Source organism: Lycium barbarum, chromosome 3 (genome assembly GCF_019175385.1).
Source record: "Lycium barbarum isolate Lr01 chromosome 3, ASM1917538v2, whole genome shotgun sequence".
Lineage (NCBI taxonomy): Eukaryota > Viridiplantae > Streptophyta > Magnoliopsida > Solanales > Solanaceae > Lycium > Lycium barbarum.
The window spans coordinates 29,601,162-29,617,485 of record NC_083339.1 but is presented as its reverse complement, the minus strand read 5'-3'; the positions used below and the strand labels follow the sequence as shown (position 1 = coordinate 29,617,485).

General features: G+C 39.6%; 1 protein-coding gene across 1 annotated transcript; it reads left to right on the top strand.

Moving 5' to 3' along the window:
* Positions 1-13,130: 13,130 nt before the first annotated feature.
* On the top strand, positions 13,131-16,040 carry LOC132630908 (lectin-domain containing receptor kinase VI.3-like). The gene is made up of 2 exons (XM_060346490.1): positions 13,131-14,549; positions 14,917-16,040. The coding sequence occupies exons 1-2, from the start codon at positions 13,537-13,539 to the stop codon at positions 15,944-15,946; spliced, it is 2,043 nt and encodes a 680-aa protein (XP_060202473.1). The 5' UTR covers positions 13,131-13,536; the 3' UTR covers positions 15,947-16,040.
* The last annotated feature ends 284 nt before the right edge of the window (positions 16,041-16,324 follow it).

Sequence of the window (16,324 nt, the reverse complement as noted above, 5' to 3'; positions counted from 1 at the left end):
CCTAGGCAATGACGGATACTTGTTTCTGATTGTTTTTAACTTATACTTGCTGATTTATCTACCTATCCTGCTTTATTGTTTGAATTATGTTAGCTATACTTAGTCGGCTTGTATTCTTTTATGAATGTATAGTTCCAGGTTGGATCTGTTTCCGTCTCCCGTGGCTGACAGTCGTTATTAGTTCAGCTTCGAGTTTCCAGGGTGAGCACGAGAAGTTCTTTGCCTTGAAGACTCACTCTTATTTATGTCCTACTTTTCCATTCTGAGACATATATAGATTGATGTATTATTATATTCCAGACTTGTAAATTTTCATTTAGATGCTCTTGCATGGATTAGACCAAACCCTGGGGGTATTTCTTATTTCTTCACTTTCTTCTATATTATTATCGTAAGAGTTACATGAATTATTCTCTTCCGCTTAATTGATTCATTTATTGTGCCTTTATTATCGTTGGGTTGAGGGTTCACTTACCGAGGTGGGAAAGGTAAGTGCCCGTACGACTTAGCCAGATTGGATCGTGACAAGTTAGTATCAGAGCCCTAGGTTACCTGGTTTATAATACAAGAGCGTGTCTAGTAGAGTCTCGTGGATCGGTACGATGAGCTCCATACTTATCTGCGAGAGGTTATAAGACATTTAGGAAACTTCAATTCTTTCATTCTCTCGTGCGACTTCATTCAAATTTGGTATCTAGTCGATTCCAATTGGTATCTGAAATTTCTTATCTTAATCTCCCACGGAGGGTGGACACTCGTCCTTAAATTCTTATGCAAATGGTTAATCTATGACGTGTCGTGGTATGGTATGAGATGTGTCATCCTGATTCGGACGCGTGATCCAGTTCAGTCACTAGTTATGGCCTGAGGTTTCAATTGTGCGGAGTCGCGACTAGACTCGGTTGCTATGTGGAGTTGCGATTAGACTTGTTTATTGTGGAAGTTCGTGAGGAATTAGAAGATAGTTCAGAGGGGTACAGGGTCTCCATGGTTAAGAATTGGGTTGCTCGGAGGTGGCAAAGTGCATTTATGGCTTCACTATAGTGGGCTGCTCGATGATATAATCGGTTTGACTTTAGCTTCGTCAAGACTTTATGATGGTGTGCATGACACTGGCGAACCAATGGTGGGTCGACGATTCAGCAATGGTAGAGTATAAGACTTTGGTATGTGAGAACAAGTGTAAGTTCGGTGATGGCATCGAATGTGGGCAACGTATTGTGATCCCGTGTAATAAAGAAAAGAAGTTGACAATAAGGACACGAAGGAATACTTTGGTGGAAAACATGTAGCGAAGCAAGACTTCTTAGAGTATCTTGGACATGAGTGCTTTTCGAGAGATTGGGAGGGGAAAAATTAGTATCTGGCATGATTGTCGGGATAAGGTTGCGACTAGTGCAAAAAAATAATTCTTGATATGAGCTCGATGATGTTAAAAGACTGCTCGGTTATTAAGTGAATGTTATGGACACATCGTTTGATCGATAAATTGACTGGGTTTTAGACTTCTGAGGAGTTAGTAATCAACTGATGGAAATGACTTCAAATATGGGCGTATGCGATAAGTTAATAACTTAAGGAGTTACCGGGTGTTCACTTAGATGAGAGGGAAGTATTGACTTTGTTTGTGGTTTGTCGGGCTTAAATGGATGATTGGTTTAGAGGATCGAGTGGATTTGAGCGTTTGTTGGTTAATAGTGATAAAAGTGATTTGAAATGAAATACGAGAATTGAAGGGCTTCAATGAGAGACCTTGCTATCGGGTTCAGGGGATTAAGTTTCGTAAGACTTGAGGTGAGGAAATATAGGTGCTTGAGTCATGTTGGATTGCGGGAACAGTATATCATGATGTATAGTAAGGGGTGTGGCCGATGAGGTTGATGGGTGTCTACAAGGTTTAGGGCATAAAGGAAATCGTTGAAGCAAGAGTTAGTGATGTGGGAGTTTGGTTGCAGTGTACAGTGTAGAGTGTGTTTAAGAGTTTATGGATGGGTTGTATTTTCGGTTATGTCATAGACTAATAGAGATTGGTGGTGGACTAATGTTTGGAACCTTATATTCTTTGTGTTATTGGCAAGATCCCTCTACTAGTGTGTTATTACTCGGCTTGGGTGATTGAATAAAAAGGGGTAGTCGTGCAAGTGGTTAGAGGTATTCAAATTCGATAATTGAGGTAAGAGGTGATTCTTCGAGGACTAGTAACGTTAAGGATTTGAGTAAGGGATTAGTGAACATGGATACTTGAAATGGTAGATAGATAATGGGTTAACTGAGTTGAGTTCGGGATAACATTTCAGAAATTGAGTAAGGCAATTCGGGCAAGGAAACTTCAGTGAGATACATAAGGATATTAGTAATATTGTTGTATGATACGCTGGAATTAGAGAGTGTTCAATTTCGAGTTATAAGTGCTAAGAAAACTCTAATGTGCAGAGTGTGTGGTATGACCCTATCTCCCGGATTGATTCGGCTAGCTTGCAGAACTTATGATTATGTGGTATTCGATTGAGTGGATTCGAGGATTGACTATGGTATTGATGATCGTGAATTGATTAGAAATTGGGAAATTGACGAGTCGAGAAAAGGTATAGTTGACTGTGAATCGATATTTCTTAGGCCAGTATGGATCATGGTGTCATTTCCCTGCACATTCCAGTTGAGATGTGATTGTTGCGTGAGCCTAAGAAGGAAGTCGGCAGGAATGGACTATGTGATATGACAGAGTTCTGTGAGGTTCGTGATCAGCGACTAGTGAGAAGCAATTTCAGTGAACCGACATGTTGAGGCTTATAAGAAATGACTTGGTGGTACACCGTTGCGAAAGTTCGTAACCTTCTACAGTGAATGAGTCGGCGTGTTTTAAGAGAAAGGATTGTGGAATTCCTATCAGATGAGGACTAGAATTATATTTTGGGGAGGACTTTGCTCGTGGTAATACAGTGTGATTGGAAGTAATATTGACTGGACAGTTTGGGTAAGAGCTTTTGGTTATTAAAGACTTGGGGGAAATTGTGTGAGATTTCGAGTGGCAGTGTAGGATTGGATGCCTTTGGAGAATTTACGAGCATATCGAGGTGATACTTTGAGAGGTTCGATGGTTATATAATTACTATATGAAGCTTAAGATATGCACTGAAAAGTTCGGGTCAGATTCGCGTATTGGGTAAAGGTTGAGAAACATGAAGTTTGACATCGTAAGGTATAGCTCTTCAGTATTAAGTTGATAACTGGGACAGGACTCTACTTGTGGAATCGAAAGTGATGGACAGGATTTGTTATGTGTGGTATGGCTGTGAATGATTTCGAAATTCGAAGTCAGTTCTAATGATTATTGGTGATTTTCGAGAGTTGTGCATTCATTCAGGGTCAACATGGTTCGAGTTAAGCTTAATAGTCTATGGTTATATTTCTAGGAAGATATTTAAAGATTCAATGCGTTTCGGCTCAGATTCGAGGTAAGACAGACTTACCGAGCTTTGTTAGGATTTCCCTAGTGGATTTGATGATATTTTTTTAGATCATTTACTTGGACAGAATAATGGTATACAATGAGCCTAGTACAGATTTGAGGAGAAACTATTGTGCGAGAGGTCTGTGTAGTGATCAGTTGTTTGCTCGATGAGATATTCAGTGGTATGGTTCCTATATTGTGATTTGAAAGTTCAAAAAGATTTGGAACCGGCCAAGTTGGCTGCCGGTAAGATCAGTTTTGATAGAATTGCGTAGAGATCACAGATGAATCAAGGATACTTCTGGCGAGAGTAAGTTATGAGTTCAGAATTTTGGTATGTGTGTTCATATGTTTCTAAGAAATCGCGGTGCGAGTAACGACTTTAGAAAATGTGGGAGAAGGAGTTAGCGGAATCAGAGTATTTTATCAGTTCAGAATGGGCTATGGTTTATGACCAGGTTTCAGAGGATTACGTTGGTTTGGGAAGTTTTTGTGGGGCCTATCGATCGCGTTCAGGATTGCGGTGTTATCTAATCAGAGAATCCGGGTAAAAGCAAATTGTTATTCGAGGATCAGTTGTGAAGGAAATTTGAATGTGGATATTCAACAAATGGAGCTTGAGCGAAGTTAAAGAGTTGTGACTGGTAGAGTGAATGATCAGGTTTTAATGTTACACCCGCCAAGGGTGTCGTGCCATTTAGGAAGGAGGGCAAGTGAGCCCGAGGTGTATTGGCCGTTGAGACTACCCGTTGTTGGGCCCTTGTTCTATAAGTTAGTTTTTCACCAGATCTGTCGAATGTTCATTCGGTTTTTCCATGGTTCTGTATTGGAGAAGTACCGTTCTGGTGGTTTCTGTATCATTCATTAGGATTCAGTTTTGTTCGATGGGGATCTTTCCTGTAACGAGAATTTCAACGTGCATGGCCGATATCTTTAGTTATTGCCGATTCGACAATTCTTTTCGTCCCCTCTTCCTTCTCGCTCGAGAACAAGCGATTGTTTAATTGGTATCTGATGTAACGACCCGTTTGGTCATTATTGCATTTCTGACCCTTTTGTACCCTTTCCCGAGCTCGGCTAGCTCGCTTTTGACCCGAGGGGATTTTTGACACGCTTCCCAAGGTGTCTAGACTTGATTTGGGTGGCTTTTTGTGAAATTTGGGCTTAAAGCGAAAAAGAGTTGACTCAAAGTTGACATTTGGGTAAACGGACCTTTTTCAAAAATCTGTCGATTCCGAGAGGTCCGGATGGTCAATTAGAACTTGTGTGCATATCCGGTTCGGTTCCCAATGCACTTGGATGCATTTTGGAACTTGGGTTGGAAAATTGGAATTGAGGTATCGGGTGTTGACTCGGTCAACGAGATCTCCGTTGGGAATTCCGAAGCCACGAGTGCGTTGGGAGCGTGTTTTTACGTGTGTCTGTGCATATGACTTGTGAATAGATGGCCTCGAGATTTAGTCGGAAATTCGGGTTGAGTTGTGACAATTGGAATGGTTTTCTGGTGTCTGGTTCCCGCTTTGGCGGCACCAGCACTTCGACAGCGGTACCGCTGTAGCGGTCACCCTGCCGCTAAAGCGGCCGTGCCATTTAGGCATGACCGCTGGGGCAGCGACTCTGAAGCGGTCTGAGCGACCGCGGAAGCGGTGATCGGGCAGTGACTGGGTATTTAAATGACATAAAACCCCAAGTCTTTTCATTCATTGTTATTCCGAAAGTGGTTCATATTGGGAGCAATTATAGAGGATTCTTAGAGGAGATTCTTGGTGGTAAGTCCTTCTAATCTCCTTGCAAACTCATTATTCCTAATCATCTTAGAATTTGTTTCCCTTGTTAATTCCTTAAGTGATGAAGATAAAAGTGGGTTTAATGGATATTCTATCTAGGCTTCTAAATGATGAAATTGATCAGGTTTATGCTAGATTATGATGTGTCTAAGATTGTTAATCATATATCTCCCATTATTAGTGTTGAATTCTTGAATTTAAGAGTTAGGGTTTATACCCAAAATCGGGGGTTTTGCTTGAATTTCGAAATTGAATGAATCTTTGAGTTAATTTATCAATTAGTTGATGGGTTTTGATCACCTAGTGTTTAATTAAGTATTTTACCCTCAAGTTTCCCATTTTGCCCTTGTGGGTCCCATTTTTCCAAATTCTAGGGTTTGGTTTTGACCTAATTTGAATGATAGAAATATAGGTATCGATCTTCATGATTTCTAATCTAGATTTCGAATATGCCTGGACTTTCTTGATCTTGAGGCTCAGCGGAAGGGCAAGGCTAATGAGTGATTGTGGTGAATTATTGTTCGGCCATCCAGGTAGGGTATGGCTTATCCTTGGTGAGACTTCGTGTAGCGAAGCATATATTTAGATTATATTATCGGAGAAAGCATGTAAACCTTCAGGTATGAAGTTGGGTCGGATATTGTATTAGGTTGGGCCCTATTGTGTGATTGGGGCTAGCCACCCCCATTGTGTTGTGACTGAGTTGTCCTATTGTTATGGGCTTAATGCCGCATAGTGATAGTGGATATTGGAGACTATTGAGATATCTTGCTAATGATATTGTGGTGCCCTACTTGTTGGCATTTGATTTCGGGGATAGTGTCTTTATATGACTTGTGTAGTCTTTCATAATATTGTTAGCGTACCCATGTTTGGTACTTGTGATCTTGATCTGATTATTCATGTTGACTCATACATCGCACACATTCACATCTCTCATGATATATTGTTGAAACATTGTTGACACTTGATGAAACACTGTGATGAGCTGAGGTCAGTTTGCATGAGAGTGATATGAGTAGTCCTATGTCCGATAGTTGTCCCGGCGTCGTGGATTGTGTGCAAGCGATGTGAGTAGTCTGATGTCCGATGGTTGTCCCGGAATCGTGGATTATGTGAAAGAGAGATGAGAGCCCGTGATCTGAGGTCATGTACCGAAGTGGAATGTGTGTGATAAGAGATCTTGTTGTTGTCATCAGCATACTTGAATCATACATTGAGCATTCATCTTGCATATACATACATATATATATACATATACGGAACGAAGAACGAAACTTTACGTCAGCTTTTTCGTAGACGTTCACTTGCTTCTAATGAGTGATTGTGGTGAATTGTTGTTCGGCCATCCAGGTAGGTTATGGCTTATCCTTGGTGAGACTTCGTGTAGCGAAGCATATATTTAGATTATATTATCGGAGAAAGCATGTAAACCTTCAGGTATGAAGTTGGGTTGGATATTGTATTAGGTTGGGCCCTATTGTGTGATTGGGGCTAGCCACCCCATTGTGTTGTGACTGAGTTGTCCTATTGTTATGGGCTTAATGCCGCATAGTGATAGTGGATATTGGAGACTATTGAGATATCTTGCTAATGATATTGTGGTGCCCTACTTGTTGGCATTTGATTTCGGGGATAGTGTCTTATGACTTGTGTAGTCTTTCATAATATTGTTAGCGTACCCATGTTTGGTACTTGTGATCTTGATCTAATTATTCATGTTGACTCATACATCGCACACATTCACATCTCTCATGATATATTGTTGAAACATTGTTGACACTTGATGAAACACTGTGATGAGCTGAGGTCAGTTTGCATGAGAGTGATATGAGTAGTCCTATGTCCGATAGTTGTCCCGGCGTCGTGGATTGTGTGCAAGTGATGTGAGTAGTCTGATGTCCGATGGTTGTCCCGGAATCGTGGATTATGTGAAAGAGAGATGAGAGTCCGTGATCCGAGGTCATGTACCGAAGCGGAATGTGTGTGATAAGAGATCTTGTTGTTGTCATCAGCATACTTGAATCATAGAGATCTTGTTGTTGTCATCAGCATACTTGAATCATACATTGAGCACTCATCTTGCATATACATATATATATATATATATATATATATATATACATATACGGAACGAAGAACGAAACTTTACGACAGCTTTTTCGTACACGTTCACTTGCATCACATCATCTTCAACCAACCTCCACCCAAGAGTCCCGAACGCCTCACTTCTCACTTTCGGTGCTTATCTTCAATTAGAAGATGGTCACCCGCCCTAAGCAAGATCGGTTCAGCAGGCCAATTCACGCATCTTCCGCAGAGTACTAGCGCCAGCCAACGAAACGTTGCACTTTTCTTCTTTCTCATTCGGAAGGCTCAGTGCCACACCCTGACATTAATGATGGGAACAACCTCCGCACTCCGGCGCTCCACTGAACAACAGTTCTCCGCCAACTCAAGTGTTTTATTAACATACGATATTCTTTTGCCAACTCGCAGGTGTAAGCGCTATGTATATATATACATGTATATGTATGTATACATACATATACATACATACATACATATATACATATATATATATATATATATATATATATATATATATATATGTATGTATATGCAATATATATACATACATATCCATACATATATATACATACATACATACATACATACATACATATATATGTTTGACAGAGCGGTGACGATGTGGCCTATGTTGTTTGGAAATACTTGGGAGGTTTTATACTAATTGTGCGACCATTCTATGCTGTGTGATACGGGATGGTCAGCAGGCGTGAAGGGTGGAAAGGCCGTCTACATTGAGCACTCATCTTGCATATACATACATACATATATCTATATATATATATAAATATATATATATATATTTGACAGAGCGGTGACGATGTGGCCTATGTTGTTTGGAAATACTTGGGAGGTTTTATACTAATTGCGCGACCATTCTATGATGCGTGATACGGGATGGTCGGCAGGCGTGAAGGGTGGAAAGGTCGTCTCTATGATGTGTGATATGGAGCGACATAGTATATGGACTTCGCAGGTCCCCCATAGGTTGTGCTACTGGGACGTCAATACTTTCGTCCGGAGTACATGTGTACACTGCATTGCATTGCATTGGCATTCTTACATCATTGCATTGCTTTGCATTATGGCTTATATTGTGATGAACCGGTGATTTACTTGTGTTGTTAATTTCGGATTGGATATATATTGAGACTTGGCATACTTGGGTTTAGATGCTTCAACCTAGGCAATGACGAATACTTGTTGATACCAGTACTGTGGTTTTCTACTGACCTGCACTTGCTGCATTCTTTTATGAATGCATAGTTCCAGGTTGGATCCGTTTCCGTCTCCCGTGGCTGATAGTCGCTATCAGTTCAGCTTCGAGTTTCCAGGGTGAGCACGAGACGTTCGTTTCCTTGAAGACTCCTCTTATTTATGTCCTACTTTTCCATTTTGAGACATATATAGCTTGATGTATTATTATATTCCATACTTGTATATTTTCATTAGATGCTCCTGTATGGATTAGACCAGACCTTGGGGGTATTTCTTATTTTCGCACTTTCTTCTATATTATTATCGTAAGACTTACGTGAATTATTATCTTTCGCTTAATTGAATTTCTTATTTCCGCACTTTCTTCTATATTATTATCGTAAGACTTACGTGAATTATTATCTTTCGCTTAATTGATTCATTTATTGTGCCTTTATTATCGTTGGGTTGAGGGTTCGCTTACCGAGATGGGAAAGGTTAGTGCCCGTACGACTTAGCCAAATTGGGTCGTGACAAGTTACGGCTTACCTTATGGTTAGACTTCGATTAGTGATGCATATGTAGAAGTAGTTATTGATGGGGAATGCATGATAGGCCTTCGGGCATGGCGTGGAGGTGAAATCCAATTATTTTGATTCGAGGTCATTTACAGGAGCGAGAGAGTGCTCGATGCCTGAGGTGTACATGGACTTCGCGGGTTCCCCATGGGTCATGGCTATGAGACTTGGTCCTTAGCATGTGTGTACGGTACAAAAAGTTTGGTCAGTGCATTACATCGCATATACATTCACTCATTTGCATTGACTGATTTTGTGACTTAACTGATTGTTGTATTTCGATTGACTCTATATTTCGACTGATCGTATTCATGGTCCGAATTTATACCGAGACTGTTCTTGGAGTGTGCTTGACTGCTTATCTGCTTAATCGTCGATTTCTGTCTTTTATATATGTGAACTAATTGTTGTCGGCCTATGATGCTTACCAGTACTGTGTTGTACTGATACTACCTTGCTATATTCTTTTTCTGAGTGCAGAGTTCGGTTCTGCATCCTCATCACAGCCTCGCGAGTGATCCCGAGGCCTATCTACCGGAGTCTTCAGGGTGAGCACTGCCAGATCCGCAGCCCGGAGTCTCCTTCTCTCTATTATCTGTGATTTGCACTCTTTTGAGCAGTATCATTAGGATTGGGACTTAGTATTCCATTTCAGACTTGTTTATTTAGTAGCTCTTGTACTACGATTCATACCATATTCTTGGCTGTATGTTGTATTTTCCGCACTTTTACTTAGTATTTATATATTGAGACTGCTTATGTATTATCTTTATCTTGGTCTTCCGCATGTTTATTTAACTGAGCTATAGTAAGGGAAGGGTTCGCCCACCGGGGGGATAGCGTGGGTGCCCGCTCGACCCATGAGTTGGGTCGTGACACCTCCTCAATGGCCCCCGTGCATCTCCTCTACACATATTCGAACCATCTCAATCTCATTTCCCGCATTTTGTCCTCCATTGAGGCCACTCCCACCTTGTCCCGGATAACTTCATTTCTTATCCTATCTTTCCTAGTATGCCCACACATCTATCGCAACATCCTCATTTCCGCAACTTTCATCTTCTGGATGTGAGATTTCTTGACGGCTAACACTCTGCCACATACAACAACATAGTAGGTCTAACCACCACTCTGTAGAACTTGCCTTTAAGTTTTGGTGGCAACTTCTTATCACACAAGACTCCGGAGGCAAGCTTCCATTTCATCCACCCTGCCCCAATACAGTGTGTGACATCATCGTCAATCTCCCCATTTTCTTGGATAATGAACCCAAGATACTTAAAACTTCCTCTCTTTTGGATGGCCTGTGTCTCGAGCCTCACTTCCACACCCGCCTCACGTTTTACATTACTGAACTTGCACTCCAAGTATTCCGTCTTGGTTCTGCTCAACCTGAACCCTTTGGACTCCAGAGTCTGTCTCCAAACCTCCAACTTATCATTAATTCGCCGCCGATCTCTTCAATCAAAACTATGTCGTCCACAAATAACATACACAAGGCACCTCACCTTGGATTTTCTGCGTCAATTCATCCATCACCAAGGCAAATAAAAACGAGCTAAGAGTAGATCCCTGATGCACCCCATCTCAACTGGAAAGTGCTCTGAGTCACCTCCCGCTGTCCTTACCCGGGTCTTGGCTCTATAGTACATGTCTATAATCGCTCTAATATACGCCACCGGTACACCTTTAGCCTCCAAACATATCCATAGAACCTCCCTTGGGACTTTGTCTATGCCTTTTCAAGGTCAATGAACAACATGTGAAGGTCCTTCTTCCTCTCCGTCTATTGCTCCACCAACCTTCTAACAGATGAATGGCTTTTGTAGTTGAGTGTCCCGACATGAATTCGAACTGGTTCTCGAAAATAGACACGTCCTCCCTCACCCGCAACTCCACCACCCTCTCTCAAACTTTCATAGTGTGGCTAAGCAGCTTATTGCCCCTATAATTGTTGCAACTCTGGATGTCACCTTTGTGCTTGTACAGCGGAATCTTTTGATACAAATGAAGATTCAAATCTAATCCAAAATTTTATAATCGAAAAGGAACTACAGTTGTCCTTAACGTATTAGAAAGAACTTTAAAATGCCCTCATTCCATCTATTGGATCAAATTTGTCACTAACGTTACTTTCAGGTTTAAAATTGTCGCTGCATTAACGGCACAATTATATGATATTTCATTAAATTTTAATTTAACATATGGTCTTTATTTATTGGTTTACATAAAATGTAGATAAAGAAACACGCTGTGGTTGAGTTCAGATTCAGTGAATAGAAGAGTTCCCTCTTAGAATTGGTTAGGTTAAAGGGAAACTTCACATCACAACCAATGGAGGACTGTTCTATATTTCTAACACAAACAAATATTGGTCATGCAAACTTGGACCACTCCTTTCTCCATCACTTGCAAATACAGTGTCGACCCTTGGCCATCCGGCACTGATATTTTCCCTTGAATTTCTGCCATCTCAACGTTGAATTCGTAATTAATCAATTAAATGAGTCAATGGGACACGGCTTCTACAATCAAAGAAGAACCATAGATATTTTTTGGGGAAAATATCACTTTAGGTAAATTAATTACCCGTTGTAGCCACAAAAAAAATTACATGCTTTAGCCACTTTTTCTTAGTTTGGTGCCACTGTTGAATTTCTATGTTTGAATTTTATGTTTTTGCTTTTGTTTATTATTAATAAATATCCCACGAAATTTCTTAGTGGTTGCTAAAAAAAACTTTTAAAATGTGTATAAATATTTTTATACATTATTATACACTTTTATACGTGTAGAAATGTGTATAAACACCTCTTATACATTATGTATAAACCCCTTTTATGTATAAACACCTCTTGTATGAGTTTGTATAATATTGTATACTAGTTGAAAGTGCTATACACCTCTTGTATAAATTTGTATAATCATGTATATCCAGTGTAAAAGTGTGTATGAACACCTCTTATACATTATTATACACTTTTATACAAGATTGATACATTGTCTACTCCAGGTGTATAAAGTTGAATATTCAAGTTGGGCCATAAAATGTTGGGCTGTAGGTTTGTAATTTAAAATATGGGCTATGAATATGTAATTTTGACCCATAAATTGTGTATAAGTGAAATTTCCCAACACCCCCCCCCCCCCCCTCTTTTTTTTTTTTTTTTTTTTAATGTTTTGATATGTATAACCATCTAATAGTGATACCTAAATTGAGCCAACTAATTCAAATTCATGTTGTGTAGGACCATTAAAGGAGTGAGGCTCCCTATCAAAAGTCTCTTCATTTCAAATTTAAAACTGAACGGTGAAAGGATTGCATTTATCTCACTTCACCGATTGGTGGTGAGCCATAGATCTAAATAAAGGTACTTAAAATTTGCAAGGTGCGCCAAGGTTATTCTATTTAAGTCATATGATGTATCACTTGATTTGACTATCTATCTACCAAAAAGGTGAAAATTATGATTAGGTGGAGTGATTATGTATCGCTAAACTGTCATATAAGTTTGATATCATTGGTCAAATGTGTGGTTTCTTTGCCTTTTCATGAATAATTTAGTACGTTATCTAAGCATGGAAAACTTTTTATCCTCAGTGTGGTTGGAGAAGTGGAGGAGTGCACGGGATAAAAAGAAAATTAAACGTAGTTTGACATTAAATGACACGTGTTTTGTGTTTACTAAAACTAAGCTGAACTTCTAAAATATACTCTCTCCGTTCACTTTTACTTGTTCAATATTCAAAAAATAGATTTTCACTTTTACTTATCACTTTTAGAATATCAATATAAGATAATTTATTTTTTTCAGTTTTACCCATAGTATTAATTACTTACTTCAAATCATTTTTGAAATCTAATAAAAATATGCACCAATTAATATGGATACATTGATAAATTATGTACTTCATTTATTATTTCTTAAACAGCGTGAAAAGTCCAAAGTGGACAAATAAAAGTAAACGGAGGGAGTAATGATTATCCCAAATAACCCTAAAGATCAAGTCCTAGACTACCAATTCAAACACACAAAATACAATATCAACTCATGAATAAAACCAAAGTGTTTCTGAGGACCTTGTTGCTCGTTTGTTATTCACATTCCTCTATTCTAGAAAGTTGAAAAGTTCAAAGTTCAAGTCATCCTGCAAGTTAGTGTGCGTATGGCGTCCTTTGTTTCCCTCTCATCTGCTACTTTAAGGTCAACCTGTAACGACTTTGATATGATTATTTCTCTTTTAAAGGTTTTCTGTGGACATTCAAACTTGCAATTCCCATTATTTTTGTTTGTTTCAAAGTCTCCCCATAAATTAATGGGCCATTGACTTTGAGAATAATATCTCTCCAAACTTCCATTTGCTTCTTTTCCGTATAAGGCATGTCAATATAAATATTGCTCAAAACTTAACTAGTACTTCCAACAGCTCCATGGATAACCCCTATTGTCTAGTTATTCTTGCATTCTTTTGCACTATTCTTGTAAGAGCTCAATCTTTTAATTTTCTTTACAATGGATTCAATAATTCAGATATTATCAGAGATGGAGTTGCAATTATCAATCCTAGTGGTGCACTTAAGCTCACTAATAGATCATATCATGTTATAGGCCATGCTTTCCACCCCAATCCTATACCAATTTTCAACTCAAGTTCTAATTCCCTTGCTAAAAATGCTTCTTCATTTAGTACATACTTCGTTTTCGCCATTGTCGCTCTTGAGAAAACTTCAGGTGGCTTTGGCTTTACTTTCACCTTATCTCCATCCCGGGGTTTCCCAGGTGCTCAAGACGATCACTTTCTTGGAGTCCTCAACTCGATAAACGATGGAAATCATGCTAACCATATATTTATGGTTGAATTTGATACTGTGAATGGTCACAATGAAGGTGTGGACACAGATGGAAATCACATTGGAGTCAACATCAATGGCATGGCGTCTATCGCATCACAACCAGCCAATTACAATGTGAATGGAACTTCTAACACAGAGGAGGTAAATCTACAAAGAGGAGAATCAATTCAGGCTTGGGTTGATTATGATGGAGTGAACAAAGTAGTAAATGTAACTATAGCTCCCATATCAGTTTCAAAGCCAATTAAACCTCTGATCACTGTGGGCAGAGATTTGTCCCTTGTGTTGAAAGAAACAATGTATGCTGGTTTCTCAGCAGCCACGGGAGATAATAAAGCGAGCTCTCATTACATATTAGGTTGGAGTTTTCGGTTGAACGGAGTTGCTGATCCTTTAAATCTTGCTAAGCTACCTATTGCTCCACCTGAAGTGGCAACATCTTCCAAGAATTCCCATCTCAAAAGGGCCTTGATTCCATCAATTTCCTCCGCGGTTATCCTGATACTTGGGGTGTTTGTATCTGTTTATATCCATAGAAGGATGAGGCAACATGAAGTTCTAGAGGACTGGGAGCTGGATTGTCCTCACAGGTAAGGGTGTCAAATGGGCGGGTCAAAATGGGCTAATTTAATAAATGGGCGGGTTATTAACCGGCTCAAAAGTTACTTGGGCTAAAATGGGTTGGACTGGAATGGGCTAAAAAGCGGGTCATAACTTAATCCACTCATTTCTTATTAAGTTTTAGTTTCTTTCTTTGTTCTTTTATAAATTTGTTAGTACCTACTAAACTATTTTTTTGACAAGATTACTCACGGGTCAAGTTGGGCACATATCAGCCCAAATTTTTGATGGGCTGAAATGGGTGAGCTAACAAATGGGTGGGTCAATGACCAGCCCAAACTTAGCGGGTTGGCTTGTCATGTATTCATAGGCTAATTGTTTCACCTCTACTCACAGGTTCCGGTATAGAGATCTTTACAAGGCAACCAGGGGATTCAAGGTGAGTGAACTAATTGGAGTTGGAGGCTTTGGTGCTGTTTACAAGGGTGTTTTGCCAACTAACGGAGCTGAGGTTGCGGTGAAGAAGATATCAAGCAATTCTCTTCAAGGAATGAGAGAATTTGCAGCGGAGATCGAAAGCTTAGGCAGGTTAAGGCACAAACACTTAGTCAACCTTCAAGGCTGGTGTAAGACCAAGAATGATCTTCTCCTTGTGTATGACTTTGTCACCAACGGGAGTCTTGATTCGTTACTTTATAGACCGAAAAGGAACGTCATTCTAGCATGGGATCAGAGGCTTAACATCGTAAAAGGGATCGCTGCAGGGCTTCTTTACTTGCACGAAGAATGGGATCAAGTGGTAATACATCGAGATGTGAAGAGCAGTAACGTGTTAATCGATGCTGAAATGAATGGTAGATTAGGGGATTTTGGGCTAGCTAGATTATACGACCACGGCAAGTATTCACACACTACGAATATTGTTGGAACAATAGGGTACATCGCACCAGAATTGACACGAATGGGGAAGGCCTCAACGAGCACGGATGTGTACGCGTACGGTGTACTACTGCTTGAAGTAGCTAGTGGAAGACCACCTATTATCTATGAACCGGGGAAAGGAGCGTTAGTACTAGCAGACTGGGTGATAGAATGTTTTCAACTAGGTAATATTATTGATGCAGTTGATCCTAGGTTGAAGAATTCTGGCTATGTAGATAAAGAGGTGAATATGGTATTAGGACTTGGGCTTATTTGTTCTCACCCAAGACCAGAATCTAGGCCAACAATGAGACAAGTTATGAGGTACCTCAGTGGAGATGAATCACTTCCAGTATTTGAGCAGTTGAGCTCTATTGGATCTGGTAGGGTTGATGAAATCACATCCAAGTTCTTGGAAGTGTTTGCTAGTGACACAAACAATTTATCACGACGTTCGTTATCCGTCGGACAGATATCATCTAGTTCGCTAAATGCTGGTAGATAGAAACTGGGAACTAATTCTGTATGAAGGACATACACTGTTCTTTTGTTTTGTTTAAGCACATTGTTGGGATTAAGTAGCTTCTATTTACCCAAAATCTAATTTTTCTTCTTCATAATTCTGCAGTTTAGATAGGTCATCTATTTCTGGGCGTATTCATAAGCTAACAAGTAAGAGGAACACAATCTCACTTATCACATCCTATATTTTTGTTTATGTACAAACTCCTATTACGGGAATTTTTGAATATCTTAAAGATATAGGTTCTAATTTAGCTGAACATCACGTTATTTTAGATATTATCTTCTCACTATAAGCTTAATCATTCATTTATGGGAGAAGGGACAAATACACCCATATACTATTCAAAAATAGTTTAGA

What these genes read in the sequence shown, in the direction of transcription:
- LOC132630908 (XM_060346490.1), top strand. Translation starts at nt 13,537, where the DNA reads ATGGATAACCCCTATTGTCTAGTTATTCTTGCATTCTTTTGCACTATT. An exon ending in GAGCTGGATTGTCCTCACAG is followed by an intron (nt 14,550 to 14,916) that starts GTAAGGGTGTCA and finishes CTCTACTCACAG; the next exon opens with GTTCCGGTATAGAGATCTTT.